General features: G+C 40.9%; 1 protein-coding gene across 2 annotated transcripts in view; it reads right to left on the reverse strand.

The window, feature by feature from the left end:
* The window catches only part of si:dkey-34e4.1 (carboxyl-terminal PDZ ligand of neuronal nitric oxide synthase protein), a 52,721-nt gene extending 34,855 nt beyond the window's left edge, over positions 1 to 17,866 (reverse strand). For both annotated transcript variants that reach the window (XM_028601333.1, XM_028601334.1), the window contains exons 1-2: positions 17,319 to 17,866; positions 16,235 to 16,306 (exon numbers count right to left, since the gene is read on the reverse strand). In XM_028601333.1, the coding sequence (XP_028457134.1) occupies positions 16,235 to 16,306; positions 17,319 to 17,423 (177 nt within the window). In that variant the 5' untranslated portion in view covers positions 17,424 to 17,866. The remainder of the gene's footprint in view (positions 1 to 16,234; positions 16,307 to 17,318) is intronic.
* Positions 17,867 to 18,311: the final 445 nt, after the last annotated feature.

Genomic DNA, 18,311 nt, shown 5'->3' on the forward strand with positions numbered 1-18,311 from the left:
AAAATGGTTGGCAACAACAATGAGCCACACAACACACTTTCCATACATAGATGAACTATACACTACTTACTTTCTCTACTACCACATAAGTGTCCACACACACACACACACACACACACACACACACACACACACACACACACACACACACACACACACACACACACACACACACACACACACACACACACACACACACACACACACACACACACACACACCTCTTTCATAATTCACAGTTTATGCTGGCATTCTGGTGAAGCAAAATGGGATTTTGCAACTTCATTCAAAGTATAAAATTTTTATATTTTCTTTGCTTAAGTGCCAAGTGTTTTGAAATATTCAAGCTTTTAATGCACTCGCATTGTTGTGCTTTTCCTGTTATCAACAGCGGAACAAACACTTAAAAAGTTCATCACACAAGTTCCCTGAAGCCTTCAGAGGACTTTTCAGCAGCAAAGCATAAATATTCCAGAGAAGAGCTTAGTTTAGTTTAGTCCGCTGTTATGAATTGTGAAACTTTCTGAATGATGTTTTTATACCTCAAGTATGTCATTTAAGAAGACATACTTGAGGTATAACACATGAGTTGTAATGAAAAGTGTATGACTAATATGTGGATTTAACAGGCATGAGAAGGAAATGGGCTTTTGGTTCTAAGATGCACACTTCAAAGATTTGTCCTAAAACCTTAAAACTATGCCTCCGCTGCTGACTGTGAGCGCTACAGTGCTACAGCAATGTTGAAGCTCAAGAGTGAGAGCATTTATTTCAAATCTTTCTGTCTGGATGTGTGCATTTAAGACGTCTGACTCATCCGTCTTCCTAGACAGCGTAACAAATTTGAGCCAGCGTTCCTCTCTGCAATCTATTATGAAAGTGTCAGACAGAATAGTGATGGCTGTTGCTATGTGCACAAAATGAGGAGCTGGCTCTCAGTAGAATTTGAGATCCCAGTGTTATAAATTTTGAGCCTCTTTTTAAAAAAGATTTTTTGATTTAGATTTTTTTTTCAAACCAGAGAAGACAAGGGGCCACTCACTTATTAGTAATATCTGAGCAAGCCAAGACAATGAAATTTGGTGTGACATTTTCAGAGCAGCTTCTTTGAAATTTTATTCCGTCTACAATATATTCTGTCCACATACATTAGCCTCTGCAAACACACTTGTAATATGACCATTGGGCTAGTATGGATCATATTAAACGAAAAAGTGTGGAACTCATGATCCTAAGATACAGACCGAGATCTAATCTTGACATGTTCACAGACCACAAGGGATAAGGAGGCTCGAGTCTCGGAGCAAACTGTGGAGGACGCACATGAGGGACTCTGATGAACTTCAGTGTTCATGACCTCTTTTCTAGAGGGACAGCAGGTATAGGAGCAGGTGAAGTAGTTGTACAGCAGATGCTGAAAAAAAAGCATCCTTCTTGGCTCCAAAAATATCTGTCAGCAACTTCTTAATGAGAGGCCACTGCCATTCCTTCTGTTAATGGTATTTGGTAATTTGAAAAGGAAAAGTTGTCCACTCCCCTTTCTTGAGCCTGAAAAGCAGTGGAATGTCGGGTGCATTGTGGGTCATTGATGCTCCCTGTAGTACCATTGAATCCATACAGGAGTTCACAATAGAGCCTATAGATTGTAACCTAGCAACCCCTTCATTACAATCCCCAGAATTCGGGGAGTTCCAAGGAATTTCACCGCTTTCCCTCCCAATTCAGTATACAAAGAAATTACTGTTGAGAGCTGAGAAACGCAACAGCTGCCCAACAGCCTGAAACCTGAAAAAAGGCTTCTTGGAAAACAAAGTAGTGGGAAACTATTTGTAATAAAATTAGCACATTTATTTTATGTGAAACTCCAACTGCGAGTGCTAATTTTCCTGAGAAGGAAATACATGTTTTGGCAATCAAGCAGCTGCTTCTTACAATGTCCCATTAGTTAAACAAAGAATTGGAGCTTTAATCAGTGCTGCTCAACTAGTCTCTCTCCTTATAGGTGGTATTTTCAGACAGGCCTCTCAGCCTCAAGGCCAAACAGGGAGGACGGAGTGACTCCCATGATGCCGCTGAGGCCCAAACGTCTGCCGTGAGCTGGCACGTCTCATCATTAGTCAGCAGGAGTGTGATAAGTGAGCAATTACCTCGACAGTCGCCACGGACGATGACCTTGGCTTAGACCAGAAATGGATGGGAGTTTGTGTTTGTGCAAGCTGGCAGTGTTATGTGAAAGAAAGAATAAATATACAAGAGCTAGATAGGCAGACAACATTTTAAAAATGTGTCTGCCTGCATTTGGATGCTTGCTGGTGCCTGTCTGTGCCTACGTGAGTGGTTTCCGCCTGAGTGCACATATTATGGATTGGACTCCTGGGCTTTGGTCTGTTGGCAGCCTCCAGTGAGCAGCAGCAGTCTGGTCCTGTGGGAGAGATGGTGCTAACAGGAAACAGCCAGCCTTAAAGGGCTGCTTAACAGGGGCTTCTCCATGACAGCGGGGTTACACACAAGACTGGAATTTACTGCAAAGGCGTAGAATAACTGAGGCTTTGTTGTGATATAAACTTGGTTTTTCCAGTAGTTTGGAACAGTTTTGATTGAAGGGCTTTGTTTTATTGTCTTTTTTTTTGTTGTCTTTTCAGTATGTTTTATCCTTGATTTTAATGACACAGTTCTGAAAGACAGACAAGCAACCACAGCTGGCAGCGACACTGCACCAGCTCCATCTGGGAGCTACAGCTGTGACTTCTATAGATAAATGACTTCATTACTTACACTGCAAAAGTGTGTTTATAGAGGCTGAGAGACAGAATAGATCAACTCCGTGGTCCCGTGTTAATACGTCTAGAAGGAGGCAGAGAAGGAAAAGAATCAAAGGCCCCCCAACTCTGGGTAGCCTTTAGAACAGACCAATGTGGTACACTTAATTGGTCAACGTTATGTCCTTTCATCTTAGATTAAAGCGGCAAGGTCAGGACGAAAAGCCGCCCCGGATAAAAACAGTAAACATGATGATGGATGAGTCAGCTCGTACCTTGGGAGAGGAGTCAACTACACTTGAAGCAGGCTTGTCAGAGGAAGCAGATAAGTCCCAGTGCGGGCCCAGGCAGGCACTCCTTGAGTGCCGGCGCCCTTGCAGTGAGAATGGCTCCACGCCTGAGTGACTCCCTGACAGGCACAGTGAAAGGACAGCCAGCCCTAGAGTGCTGACGGCGGATACTCAGGGTTAGTCACATGGGACGTGGAGGAAATACAAAGGGCCGACCCGAGCATGCCAAACACTCACCCTCAATGAGATATGGGTGGAAGGTGCACACGGAGACACCGTTAAGTCCATACATCCACATGTGCACTCATGAAGACACCACGATAAATAGGTTTACTTATAGTATGAAGGTAATTATTCACATTATTTCATAACTTACAAAAACCCAAATCTAAAGTGATGTAAAACAGAGTTATAATCTCATCTGTGTTTCAGACATGAGAAGTGAAATGGGCGTCGGTAAGTTTTAAGAAAAGGGGAATCAAGCAGACATGTCCTAACGTCCACAAAAACTACGAAAAAGCAATACTACACCTGCATGTGTAGTGACGCAGAAAACCTAATCTTAATCCTCCTCCAAGTTCTTACATGAAGAGATAGTGGCAGTGTCTCCTTTAAATGCAAATCTGAGTCAAACTCACAAGTGACTCCACTGAAATGAAAGAAATGTGCGTGAAATATACAATAACACAATGACTGATAGCTTGAGCTTTTCTTATAGTTACACATTCGTTTGAACTGGAAAGTAAGAACATTTTTGTTTGGACAGCACTATTGCTACGTCAGTTGGATGACTGACCTTGACAGTGCAGAACAGCGTATGTGCAGAGTTTGATATTAGATTGTTTTCACATTTATCTGCTGAAGAGGGAAAGTTTCTTTGTAACTTTAAATCTGAGTTTAATATGTGTATCATTTGTGACATCACAAGTTGATTGAAAGCCAATCATAGTCCAGTATGCAATTTACACTGAGAATGGACTTTTCAGTGAAGTAGGAGACATCTTGTGTCTAGAAGCTAATCTCTGAAACAATAGATATTTGCATATTCATAGATCCTGGATTAGTCAAAGAGGGAGGAGTCAATGTAATTTTAGGATTTTAAAAATGTGTTCATTGATATTTTTTATGTGGAAAAAACAATATCAGGACACAAATTATTTTTCAAAGCAGAGTATTTTATGCGTCCTAGGACGTGTCTGGAGGGAATCTTTAAAACCAGACATCTGTTTACAACAAGTGAGCAAGTATTGATTTAGGGTTTGTAGATCTGTGGAATGAATCTTATTCTAATATCTCGTGTGTGCCGTGATTATGATGTAATGTGTCTTTGACAAATACAGTAATTGAGTTTCTTTTTTGTTTTGAATTAAACCTTTGCATTTGTCCTGTAGACTTGAAATGTGTGTGTGTGTGTGTGTGTGTGTGTGTGTGTGTGTGTGTGTGTGTGTGTTATTGTGAGTATTTAGTTCATTGTTTAATCAATGTTCTTCTGTTTAAGGTTTGGCACTGGGGGAAACAGAGCATCCTGCAGCAAGAGATTAATATAGGTGCCACGGTGATACTGAGATGCTGAGTGTGGCTCTGCCCATTGCAGTAGTCTGGCAAAGCAGCAGTCAGAGTAATAGGATTACCGGGTCACAAGCCCTAAATTCCCCTTAGCACCCAGTGCAGGGTGGCTGGCAACCATCACCATTCTATAGCCACATATTGTTACAGTTACACCTCAAGTTAGGGCAGCAGCAGATTCTGCACTTTGAGGGCTTTGAATAGAGACATGTTTAAGGTCTTGTTTGACACAACATTACCAGTTAATAAATGAGAAGATTCGCTGTTTTTGTTTGATGTCATTCTAGACAGAATATCTTTGGGCTTTGGACTGTTGGTCAGGCAAAACAACACATTTTAAAAAAGGCGTCACCTTGGACTCTGGGGAACCAAGATCAACTCATTTCCTATAATTTTAGACATTTTATAGACCAAAGGATTAACAGCCCTACACGACTTTAAAGGTTATTGTATTTTCCCAATACCTTAAATTAGGAGAATTAACCATTTCATTCTTCCAGTGCGAAAAAGAGATCAATGATAACCTACAATCTGTGGCTTATGTGTATATTGAACATATTGGCACACATATCTGTACATATCTGCCAAATTGTAGCTTTACAAGCCTGCCATCACAAAGGGAAACCACAAATGTGAATAGACAGGACACTGGGGGAGCCTATAGCTGGTGTGAAGGAGACACATGATGAAAGAAAACCAGGAGAAACAAGAAAGTAGGTGACAAACCATATAATGAAACAATGTTAGGTTTGAGGCCAAATGCCTGATTAACCAGGGGGGGAAGGGGGAAGGGTGTAAACGTGGGATGTGATTCATTGGCGCCATCTGTGCCTTACATGCAAACATGCCCCCAAAAAGCCCCTTGGAAGAGGCTTTAAGAGTGTGTGAGAGCTTTCATGAAGCTCAATCATGAGTAGCTTCAATCCTCGTCTGATGGGACAACTCGTCTGAAGGTTGGGCAAAGTGTGCCACCACATGGCACTGATTGATGACAGTCAGCTCAACTCTACTTACTGTTGCCTGCACTTTTTTTCCCTCTCCCTGACTGCTTCCTTCCACCTATCAAGGTAAATATGAATTCACACCTGAGAGAGAAGTGCTTCAATCAAATTCACAAAATACTGAAAAAATAAAAAACATGGCAAAGTCAGAGGGCCACCAAATGAAAACACTATCGCTGAGGCACTGTGATTTTCCATCATTAATGCACTGCAGCAGATTAGAGGCAATCAAATGGATCAAAAGAACAGAATGCCTTTTATGCAGAATCAAAGGACTTACTGGAGATGAGCAGTGTTCAGTGCAGTGTGATAACCAGGATGGGCACTGTACTATCTAGTATGTAAGATTACCCCAAAACAAGACTTGGGGATTAGAGACTGTAGACCCTTTAGAGAGGTTTGGCAGGTGTAATACCATACAAAAGTGACAGAGGTTTGGTCAAAGATCCTTGTAGAGAAGGTCAGTTCAGTAATACTTTTAGCAAGGATAACAGAGCCAGGATAATGTTGGGAAGTCAGAACACACTTCTGTACTTGTTTGATGTACCTAATAGGTGATGGCAAAGGGAGACAGAGACAACCAGACAGAAAGATAAGAAAGAGATCTGAGGAGCGCAGGCTTCATCATAACCTGTAAACAAGACACAGAAAGTGAGAAACCAGACCAGTCAAAGGCAAAGATTATAATGAAATCCAATTGGGGGATCCAATTGTTCAAAGGAAAGAAAACATGAAAAAAAAGTACAGAGTTTGGGATATTGAGATTCTGTTCCAAAAATATGCTAATGCCTCCAGTGCATATGATTAGAAGGGTTATGGGCTGTCTACTCCCTCATTATCCATTCAGTTTTCTGCCCTGATGGGTTGATGCAAGTGGAGATAACAATGAATGCAGCAAAACAGTTTCTCAAACTTTCACTGCAGAGCAGTGTGTTATATAAACAAGTAAGTCGCACAGCATTATTCCTTTTCTGTTCAATCAACAATGAAAATACAGCTTTGATTGAAAAACCTATGCTGCCTAAGCGACAGACATTAATGAATAGACAGAGTTCGACAGGCAGAGATATGGTCCTCTGCGAGACCGAGATGTTGTTAATCTGAGTGACAGTCACATTAGCCCTGTCATTTGGACTGCAGAGAATACGTTATCTTGTTAGTGGATGGCAGTGCTATAGCAGTTTGGAGTCTTTAGGGTGAGTAGCAGCAGTTTACTCACATCATTTATCCAATTAGAGGACAGAACAGGGAGCAACCAGTGCATCCCCAACTGTATACTTTGCAACAGACACCAATACATGTATCAAGAATATGTCATATATTAAACAATGTATCATAAATACAGTATACAGTATTATTGATTAATTCATAAAACATTGTTAATACATATTAGATATCCATACAGAGTCCCCCTAAGACTTTCTTGGGCCTAAAAACGTTTTTTTTTGTTAGACTGCGTTGATTCTGAAAGTGTCAATGTAAATAGCCACTGCAAACATGAAAAACAAGATCAGTTAGACGAAGAATTAAAAGGAATAGTTTGACATATTAGGAAATATGCTTATTTTGCTCTTTTTTTCCCCATATAAAGCCAGACTATTTCTTGGCCAGGCGCAGTAACTTCCTGGAGTCTTGTCGTTACCCTAAGGTTGCCAGACAACCAGTGGCAAGTACAGAATTGCATTACATGATACTGTAACTTTTAACTTGTGGGCAAAGTTTTTCTCCTCAAATGCTATTGCTGTGTCTCCATATGGAAATAATAATAATAATAATAATAATGTTGGTTCATCAGGGGTATGGAGTGGTAACATTTAATGGAGTTTAGGGCTGCACGATATGAGGAAAACATGCAATATGCGATAATGATATTTCATGCGATGAATAAACAGATGTTAAAGTGTAGTCAGTTTTGCTGCTTTCAGCATTCTGCTAAAATACAACAAATTGATTGTTGAATTTAAAACAAATGAATGGAAATCATTTCCAAATTTTTTTTAACAAATTGAACATCGAATTGAATATAAAAAGGCACCACTAAAAAAGAATGACAGTTACATTTTTCTACTGATATTTTCTTTCAACTAACTCCAAAAAATCTCGGAGTGCCCGTCATGATATGTTGCAGCCTTTCGCGATGTTTTATGCGCCAGTTTATATCGCTATGACGATAAAACAACGATATACTGTGCAGCCCTAATGGAGGTGTTGACAGCAGGAAGTCAGTAGCAATTTAACGCCAACTTGAGCTCAGACTTTTTAAATCCTGACAGCTTCCTGCATGTTTAAACCAACACAGACTTCAGACAAGAGCAGGAGAATGCACAGTAAATGCAGCTACAATGACAGCAAGACGAACATAGTAAAATAATAAGAGAATTGGGAGGGGTGAAAGGGAGGAGGCTGTGCAATATAGGAGCGGGAGAACGAGACCTTGAGGCTTTCTATGTAGCACGCTGGAACAAGATGAGAGAAGTGAAATGAATGCCCACACAGACACACACAAATACACACACGGACACACACGACTCCAAATAACATTTAGAAGTAGGGCAGCCTATCTGCCAGCTCAAAAGCCTGCAGCACATTTCTCAATCATTATCCAACAAACTTTTACCATAATACAATAGGCCTAGTTTATCTGCCTACTCATGCTAAGAAGAATGCTTCCAGGCAGAGAAGCACAACTTGCAAACCTGACTCGTTTATTTTAAGTAATATGGAGAATGAGTTTCTGGTAAATACAGAATTTATATATTTGTGAATATGTATAAAATGTACTTTAACCTTTGTGTGCTTCGCAAAATTGAATCCTAACTAAACAGTGATGTTTCTATATGCTTCTCCTGTGCAACAGTCATCACACGTGGCAAATTAAACAGGGTTAGTTTCTCCATCCACACAAAACTATGAGCCCATCCTAAACCTGAAGAGGAGTTGTTTTGTCGGCAGAACTGGTTGCCAGGGAGACCTGAGGAGTGGTCTGATATTTGTGATTAATTCAGATCTGCAGAACAATAGAGAGAGGGAGCAAGAGCTTAACAGTACCATTCATCAAAAGACGAACCATGCATTTGAAATTCTAATTTAACTTAAATCTAATTGTTCTGTTGGGACAATTTGTAAATTTACAGACCAGAGAATTACTTTGACCAAATATAGACACAGTGACCACAAAACATTCAAGAGAAAGGCACAGACAGTTATGGTTCCTATAGTAGCATGCATACTGGACCTCTTGCAGTGAGGAACTTTTACATTTACTACAAGAGACAGAAGAGTCTACAGCCGTACTAGCAGCTCTGTGAGGCGGTTCTGAGGAACAGTGGTGCAGCTATGTCATTCTAAACCAAAAATAACAACGTGCTGGTGGCGCTAGAGGAAAAGTCAGGGGTTCAATAAAGTACGTGGGATTCATCCTCTGGGGAACATGAATGTCTGTACATAATTGGTAGACATTAATAACATAAAATTAAACAAATATACTGCAGATCTAACCGAAATAATTGTGTATAGACATTTATTGTGTTGCATCATACTGTAATGCTCCCATTATTTGGTCTACCCTTTGTACAGGACTTTTTGGCCTTTACAACTCTCCTACGTTATTCTGTGCAAACCCAAGGACATAGGAGCATACTGATGAAATTGCGCTCACATGACTGCAGATTAACAGGTGCACACCCACACACAAACAATACCCACCAAGTACATCCACACACGTGTCCAGTTCCTGGTCTGTTGACTTAAGTTGTGTTTGTACTTGAGATTAGCTACAGAAGGCTCTGCAGCGGGCAGTAACAGATGACTGTTCATATGATCTCCTCAGGGACTGTTACACTATAATGTAACTATAAGCTTGGACTTGCTGACATATTGCAATACCTCCAAATAGAGTAAAAATACACTGCTTTTTTTACAGAAAAAAATCCATTCCTGATCAGTGTGTGTGAAATTTGAATTTTACGGTTATATCTAACTTCTTTGTGTCAAAGTGACTGAGTCATATAAGTCTACTCACATCTGTTTTATTTATTTTTTTAAATGATGATGTTCAAGTATGGAAATACTACAAACAAACACACTATATTCATGTATCCAATACATATTGGAAAACGAAAAACCACAACCACCAAAACTTTGCATGCTAAGGGTGCAGAGAGCACTCTTAGCTCTGAACAAAATGTGCCCTTAGGCTCTGCAGCAGGATTGAGTTCATGGCTTTACAAAAGTCTTTTCTTTAGCATGGGACTTGTTTTAGGTGAGCGTGGGGAGAACAGAGTATACAAGACTTGACTAATTGTGGCAGTTACTGACACAGCATCGCCTTAGGGTAGATGATGAACGCAGAAGCTTGTGTGTTTGTGTATGCGTGCGACATGATGCTGGTTGTGGAGGCTGAGACCACTCACCACCTGTCTGTCCATCCATGTGAGCAAAGACCTGCTGTCCCTCCAGTATATTTATCCACCCCACACACAAGTGTCAAAAAAAGTGTAAAATCCAGCAAAAAAAAAAGAAATACATAATCAAACATTAACTGAAGTGTACAGTCATTCAAATGACCACATGCCCTTTTTAAAATATAAAATCCAGTTTTACAGCAAAGTAACAACAAAAGGGCTTGTTCACACCAGTATTTACAACGGTAAATGTTTTTGTAGAAATCTGTTCCTTTCAACCGAATACTTGCAATCATTGCATTCGTTCATGGGGACAAAGTAAATGCGTGCGTGGCTTTTTCACGTCAACTTCTGTGAACTTTGAACTCTGAATTCACGCCATTGACATATAGCAAGTTGTCTTGACAGTGCTAACCTTTAAGGCAACATAGAGTACGAAAAAGAGGATGCTTTTGTAGCTTCTTAACAGTCTTGAATGATTCACTTTTATTTAACCTCCTCTGTTGGGTATAAAAAGCTCCAAAACAGTGTGAACCTACAGTATTGTCCCGTTTAGCTGAGCTTTCTAACTGTCAGTTAGAAGACCTCTGAGAACGCACCAGCGCTAACATGTTCCCAGAAAGCTAGCCTGTTAGCGTTTAGCTCAGCAGCTACAGTAGTTCACCACCTAGCCCTGCAAGTAATCACCATGTCACCAAGATTCTAGACCCACGCCTGGATGAATATCACTGTGCCACTTTCTGTGGTGACTGAGTTTTAACAGAGCAGATCATGCAGCAGTATACTTTTCAAAAGACTGTTAATCAACAAGAATGGGACCCCCTTTTTTCTGGGAGTTTGGATAAACAAAGGGTAACTGCACCCTTTCAAAGCTGAAATCATGTCTAATCCAGTACACATATAGGTCACCCACTATGCTCTTGTACATCTGCCATTAAGCCAGCATGAATACAAAGTGAAAACAATGCCCCCCAATATGTGTCATGCCTCCCTAAATAGTGCCTATCCCTCATTCACACTTGCGAGGGCACACAGAATAACACCCATCCAACCACCCCCACTTTGCTATAGATCTGTAACCCCCCCTAGAGTTAAGCTGGGCTCTCATTTCTCCCCTGGTTTTCTGGGACATGCAGGGTGTGTAATTGTTATGCAAAAATGTGATTCACTGAAATTTATGAATTGTTTAAGTTGGGTCCTGACTCCTGACTCCTGTTCAGTTGTCTTAATGGTCATGTTGTTTGATCTTCAAGTAAGCGTCTAACTTTGGCCACACTACTACTTCGATTGAAATGCCTCATTTCACACTCATGCATAGTCCTATGTGATGTTATCACTAATCCATGTGTTTTGTGTGTCCTGCAGTCTTCAGGCATAGGTGAGCATTTGTTATGGCTAGCTGCCAAAATCTGACCATAAAGAAAGAATTAAAAGAACGACAGAAACATAAAAGGATAGCTAGAGGAAGTGAAATATGGATATTTTCCTGTTTATGTGGGGAAAGATATTTATTTTGGCTGCGGGTAATTAAGTTGACTGCTGCCATTGTGTTGTATGAGTGAGTGACAGGTGGTCACATGTAATTACAATTGCGTCTCAATCAAAAACATTTTTGTTTTAGCCGACAGTTTGAGTAAAGTCTGAAGCGCAGAGACACAAAAAGGACACAAAGTAAACCAAGAATTTTTGTTGCACTCCAACAGGTCCAGAGTGCCTGTTTTTTCACTACATCCCTTTTGACAGCCAAACATCCACTCTTGACTGAGTCATGACAGTTCAGCGTGCTCTCAAAAAACTGACACAGGCTCAGCGGACCCATACTGAAACGGAGGAACCAGAGGAACCAAAAAACAAACAAACAAACAAACAAACAAACAAAAAAACACACAAGGTTTGCTTCTTTCTCGCACGGCAGACAGAGATGCTCTCATGAGATGTTCCAGATAGACACAGGGACAAATGCAGACAGATAGGAGCCATGTTTTTTCCAGCAAGACTCTTGACAGTCTGCGAAAGGAGGCTGCATCGACGGACATGAGAGGGAGGCTTAAAATCCCATTAGAGCCGATCAAAATTCAAAGGGAAGCATGCATAGCCTGCCCTCAGCCTAAAATCTATTCCTGTCAGCACTGAGTAGATAGCAGAGATGGGCTATATTGAGACGGTCTATTTTAGTAGGAGGAGAGTGAGGGGATGGAAAGAAAACAGCAGTGGATGGAGGGATAAGAGGAAGTAAGAGAGAGAGAGGAATGACAGAAAACAAGACAGGAGTGAGGAGCAGAGAATAGCCTTAAACTTGTTTCCTTTTGTAGAGAGACGCTGGCCTCCTGTGAATAGTGCTTGCTTGTTTCTCAAGGATTTTCCAGTATATACACAGGTCCTTTTCTTACGCAGTGAGTTGTGGACAACTACACCAAATCTCTCCATGTGAGATGTAGCAACGGCAGCCTTTTTCGTCATTCAGCCCCGTTAATCAATTGCGGTGTTTGTTAGAATGCAAGGGGTCTCGCTATTATGGAGCACTCACACATACAAACATGTGTGTGAACGTACTTGCACACCACCGGGATGGTTTCTATGCCACTGGTCAAACTGAATGAAACTAATTATTATAAACCAACACAGCAGGACCAGTCAGCCATAATGGGAGAAGTTTTAACAAAACGCAACTTTGAAAAGATCCACAGGACACAAAATTGTGTCTTTTCACTTTCTCTCTGTGGGAATGACAGGTGTGTGTGTGTGTTTGTAAAACAACTGAAGACTTGACTCAACTGGCACTGCTCCTCTGCTCAGTCAAACCCAGATTTACTGCTTGTTCAGTTGAGACGATCAGGCTGTGTTTTCTGCTCTCCCTCTCTCTCTCTCTCCTCATATTTTCTCACATCCACTGAGACTAAAGAGATTAGCCGAGGGAGATGAAAGGACTACGGCTCTGCCAGCCACCACGCAACCCCTCTCGATTCCAGGACTTCCTCTCGAGTCCTTCCTCTCGAGTCCTTCTCCTAACTGCCATCAGTTCATTCGTTGCTCTCTTTAATCACACACACAACTCCTCTGTGCAGTCCCTCGGCTAAAGGGTTGCGCTTTTAAATTTAAGACAAGGCCTTTGCTTTTGTCAAAAGAGATGAGGAGAAAGTCAGGAAGGCCAGTCAATATTCAGCTACACAAAGCTAATTACATTTGACTTGGCAACCAACCCTAAACTCGCACGCCCACCCTCTAAAACGCTCATGTGTTTGCATTCACTCAGTGTAGGCCCAGTGTTACAGGGTTCACCCAAAAAGACGCAGTTGGCACAGGAATACAATCTTTGCTTTCCATGTGTTTGAAACGAGGGGCCACACGCACGCACATGCACACGGATAAGACATAAACTGACCTTAAAATGAGACTATGTAACTTTTGAAAGATCTAAAAACTGTTTTCCTCTTACAAATGAAAAGCTGAACTCACAAGCAATAAAATACACACTTGCTCAATTCAATACACTCGGGGGTTATTGCTGCTACAGCCTTACTTGGTTTGTATGTCCAGTAGCTTATAATGGCTAATGTTAGATGAATGTTAGATGAATATTGCTTCCTGTGTAGCTTACATTACTGAGACAAGTATGCTGACTGAATAACCATTGCTACAGTTAAACTACTTTGTAGAATGTCACAGATGAAGATTAGATTGTTTTTTTTATTACAAAAACAAAATGATGCACACTCCAGGAGACATGTTTGTGTTTTCCTGCTTGTGGTCCCATTCCAATTGCCCTTTTTTTATTTTAAAGAAATAATTTGAAATTTTTGGAAATAAGCTTATTCACTTTGTTGCTTAGAGTTAGATGAAAAGATTAATATCACTCTCATATCTCTCCATTAAATATGAAGCAACAGCCAGGAAACGGTTCACTTGGCTTAGCATAACGAATGGAAACAGGGGAAACAGCTAGCCTGGCTTTGAAAAAAAATTCACCTCACCTACTACCAGCACTTTTAAAAGGTCACTAACGTAAACCATAATAATGTCATTTAGAGTGACCGTTTCGAAAAAGAAAGAATTGCGATTGCTACTTGTGGCCACAGTGGCCGCTGTTCAGTAAAAGTTATGTAGTCTTGCTTAAAGGAATACGCCACCGTTTGTTGAAATAGGGCTTATCACGGTCTACCCTGGCTGTAGATAGGTGGGCCAACACATTTTTTTGTCTCACTGCAAGTAATTAGGTTGTTTTTTTGTCTTTTGCTGGCTCACTTTTACTCACAACATGCTAACCGGCAACATAGGATTCCATTCACTACGCTAAGCTAACTAGCGGAGGCGCTTCTGGTGTTGCACCGGACTAAAACGATGCATGCACAAAAAATGCGTTGGCCCACCTATCTACAGCTAGGGGAGACTGTGATAAGCCCTATTTCAACAAACGGTGGCGTATTCCTTTAAATGCTTCAACTGCAAAGATGATATGACACAGTAAAAACTAAGCCAAAGTCATCCACCAGTCAGTGTAATACCACAAGTCTATGAATAGTAACATCTCTCTGGTCACTGTCATCAAAGATTACATTAAACACACGTCATGACAATATATAATAAATGAGAGGTTATTTATTTATTTATATATTGGTCCATGCTATCAGGCAGACTCTCATGTTTACATTAGTCACAGGAGACACTATAAAGCAGTGTTGCCATTCAAAAACAAAGATATTCTATACAATATGCTGAAAGTTGCAACCTAAATACACTAACTCATTCATTATTGATTCAAGGCTATATTTGGACATCAAGGGAACTTCCTATACACACACCCAATGTGTATGCATCCACACACTCTGACATAAATAAACATTAATGAGTGTATGTCTTTAAATAACAAAATCACATGCATATATGCTGGTAAACAGATCTTGATTTGATGTAAAAACTAGGTCTTATGTATTTTTTTAATAGAGATAATCTTTTTTTGTAGCAATCAAAAGCATAATTTCTGTTTTGTGTTCTGCCTCAGCCTGCAGTGTATCACCCTGATGATCACGTTTACTATACAACCTTATTGATTTCTCAGTTTGAGAATAAAAAAAAAACAGGCACTATCTGCGCACTCAGCCCATTCACACAGATAGACCGAGTCATAAACAGTCTGACTGGCTGTGTCTCTGTTCCATAGACCTACTTTTGTAGATGAGTTTTGTTTGTTGAAAATATCTTTTTTCTACGGTTGGGGTTCCTCTGATTTTATATGCACACAGTTTCACACTTAAAGCAGCCACCTACGAACCCATATTTTACACTACAGGAGCCAAAACAAAGTATTGTAAAAGAACATGGGAGGATTCCCCAAAATAGTAAAAAAAAAAAAATGTTGTGCCTAAAAACTTGTGCCTTTTTTCAGAGGATAAATCCACATTATGGCTTTTTAGTAGCTCAAAAAATGAAATTACACATTTATTTCCTGCATATTGACTCAGCTAGGGTTAAGAGCCTTGTCATGTCTAAACCGAGCAAGCAAGTCTGGTGAGTCACACTTAAATTACAGATCAACCCCAGCTCTCTGATAAGGCTCTGTGTTAGCGGCTCTGAGGAAAAATACTGGCCCGCTGGGACAATGAGAGGAGGAAATGATTACATGATCCCTATAGTAACACTACTGATGTAACTTTACGGGGGAAAAAGCCTGGCTATGATATGATAGTGTGAATAACAATGAGGAGAGACTGAATGCAGGGTGACAGAGGAAAAAAGATGAAGCTCATAAGTAGAAAAAAGGTTGATTTGTGAAATTCTAATAATCAGCTCAACATAATGCAATACTAATAAGCCACAGTCTGACTTTAATCAAAGGCAGCGCTAACCCACACACGTTGTGTCCTTGAACTTTCACAAACCTATCTAGAAAGTGTGATGCACTATTCAGCAAAGAAAGCCACTCCAGCTCTCTCTTATTGCTTTGTCTTTCTGAAAAATTCATCCCTGCATTGCTTTCCCAGAAGTCGTGTCATTGTCCAGCGAGTGCATGCGTCACTACGTACTCAATACAAATTTCATCTGACAGACGGACACTCCTTGTATTGCGTGCGTGTGTTTACTGTGTTTATAGTAAAGATAGTTTCTGTCCTCCATCAGGGAGCAATCATCACAGGACTGATGATATGTGTGTGTGTGTGTGTGTGTGTGTGTGTGCACTTCTGCTCTTAAACACACATGGCATTATGTCTTCATCTTACCCTGATTCTCCTCATGGCTGCCACGATCTCCATCCGACTGTTGGGCCTGGGCACGTCCAGACACCCCACATACTGTAGTAAACAATCACACGACAACAGCATGAGAGTCAGAGATGTAATCCCAGACACTACAGCTCCCAAAGTGGAGTCACGGCAACAAAATTAGAGCTCTCCCAAAATGTTTGGTTTTTGTTTTATAAAAAGGCAAACACTGCCTAAACGGTGCCTACAATATGAGGAGACAAACTGAACTACCTAAACTCTCACATTGGTGGAAAGTGGTTCTGAAATATTTTTCCATTGGAGAGATGAACTTGTGCATTACCAAATATTTTTTTATGAAATGTGGCAACTAGTGCTTTTCTATTTATACGTTGAATGTATTGTATAAAAGGACTTGCTTTGCCTTACATTCTTTGTGGCTTGCATATATTCAAACTGGTGGCTGTGGCTTCAAGTTGCGACTCTTTTGTTAAAAGTGTTGTATACCCACAGTAAGAAATTGTTCGTATGGTGGATTCATTATGGGACTGTGTTTTTGCAACACTAAGGGGAATAAAGAAAGACTGAGGCAAACTGAGATGAGAAAGCGGCTTGATAAGCAGCCCTCATTTTACAAGATAAAGTCATGGATGTATCACAAGCAGCTGTGTGATTGAACTTTGGACCAGTAGGCTAACACTCCCATTGTTTTAACCCTTTCTACCACGGTGCTCCCTGTCTCATGCCCTGCAAATCAGCTCAGACGGCTCCCTGAGAGGTTAATAATTCAATGGACTTGGGGAAAACCTGAAAATACACTCAGTTCAGTTCACTTTCGAGCGCCAAATATAAAAACACATTTGCCTCAGTTTTTTTTAAAGGATTACAAATAAAGTACAACTCCCCATAAAGACTTGCTGCATTAAACCACATGGGTAGTTGAGTACACTGCCATGCGTTCAAACTTCATGCTGGATCCCAGCAGGAAGGGTCCAGTGCACCTGCCACTTCGCTCCAAATACAACACAACACAACACAACTCCGAACTGACGGTCTATGGTAAACGGTGTCAAAATAAAGAGGATAGCTAGTTTCGTTTCACCTTGGCTTGGAAAGAAATCCCATGCTGGTACGCCTCTTCGTTGTGCAGAGGCACCCTCGAGTCCGCCACATCGTCCACCAGGTTGTACCTGTTCCTCGCGGGCATCGCGGACTCCCAACCGACGACCCTGTGAACAATGTTTAACTAAACAGACAAACGTCGTGTGGCTTTGAAACGCTACACTCCCGTGTGTTCGTACAGCACGCCTCCCAGAGTGAGTTCCCGGTGGAAACGCAGTCCATTGTTGTTGCTTTTGAGATTCAAAAAGGTCCCATCCTCAAGAGGGACAGATTTGGGCGCCCCCTTTTTTCTGTGACAATACACCGAGACACGCTTAAGGATTTCCTTCCATATAGCCTACGCCTCATGTAAAAAAAAACTCAACAACAACACAGCAACGTGGAGGATGTAGTTTTCCAAAGCCGCTGGGGAATTCGAGCGTAACAAGGTGTCTTCTCTCCGCAGGTGATGTCGCTCGCTGTGGGGATTTTTTTTGAATCCCGTCCTGTTGGTTGGCAACGCTGCACCCGTCTCTCTCTCTCTCTCTCTCTCTCTCTCTCTCTCTCTCTCTCTCTCTCTCTCTCTCTCTCTCCTCTGTCTCCCCCCCACAAAGCACAATGCCAGCCCCTCATTGGAGCAAAGTTCCCAAGCATGATGCAACCCGGAGCTGGGAGGAAAGCAGGCAGACAGAGTTAGTCCTCCCCTCAGGAGATGAACATTTCAATTCTGAGGTGGATTTACTTTAGGGGAGAACGAGAAATTCAACAGCAAAATAAAGAGGGAATTTCAACAGTATTCAGTCATTTTCTCCAGTCAGTGGTATATGTACTCATAGTACAGTGTTGGAATGTAACAAAGTAGCCTAAATTTATTCAAGTATTGTACTTAAGTACAGTTTAGGTGCTTGTAGCCTACTTGGATATTTCCATTTTATGCTACTTTATACTTCTACTTCAATACTTTTCAGAGGATAATATTGTACTTTTTATTCTC

Source organism: Perca flavescens, chromosome 16 (genome assembly GCF_004354835.1).
Source record: "Perca flavescens isolate YP-PL-M2 chromosome 16, PFLA_1.0, whole genome shotgun sequence".
In the NCBI taxonomy this organism is placed as follows: domain Eukaryota; kingdom Metazoa; phylum Chordata; class Actinopteri; order Perciformes; family Percidae; genus Perca; species Perca flavescens.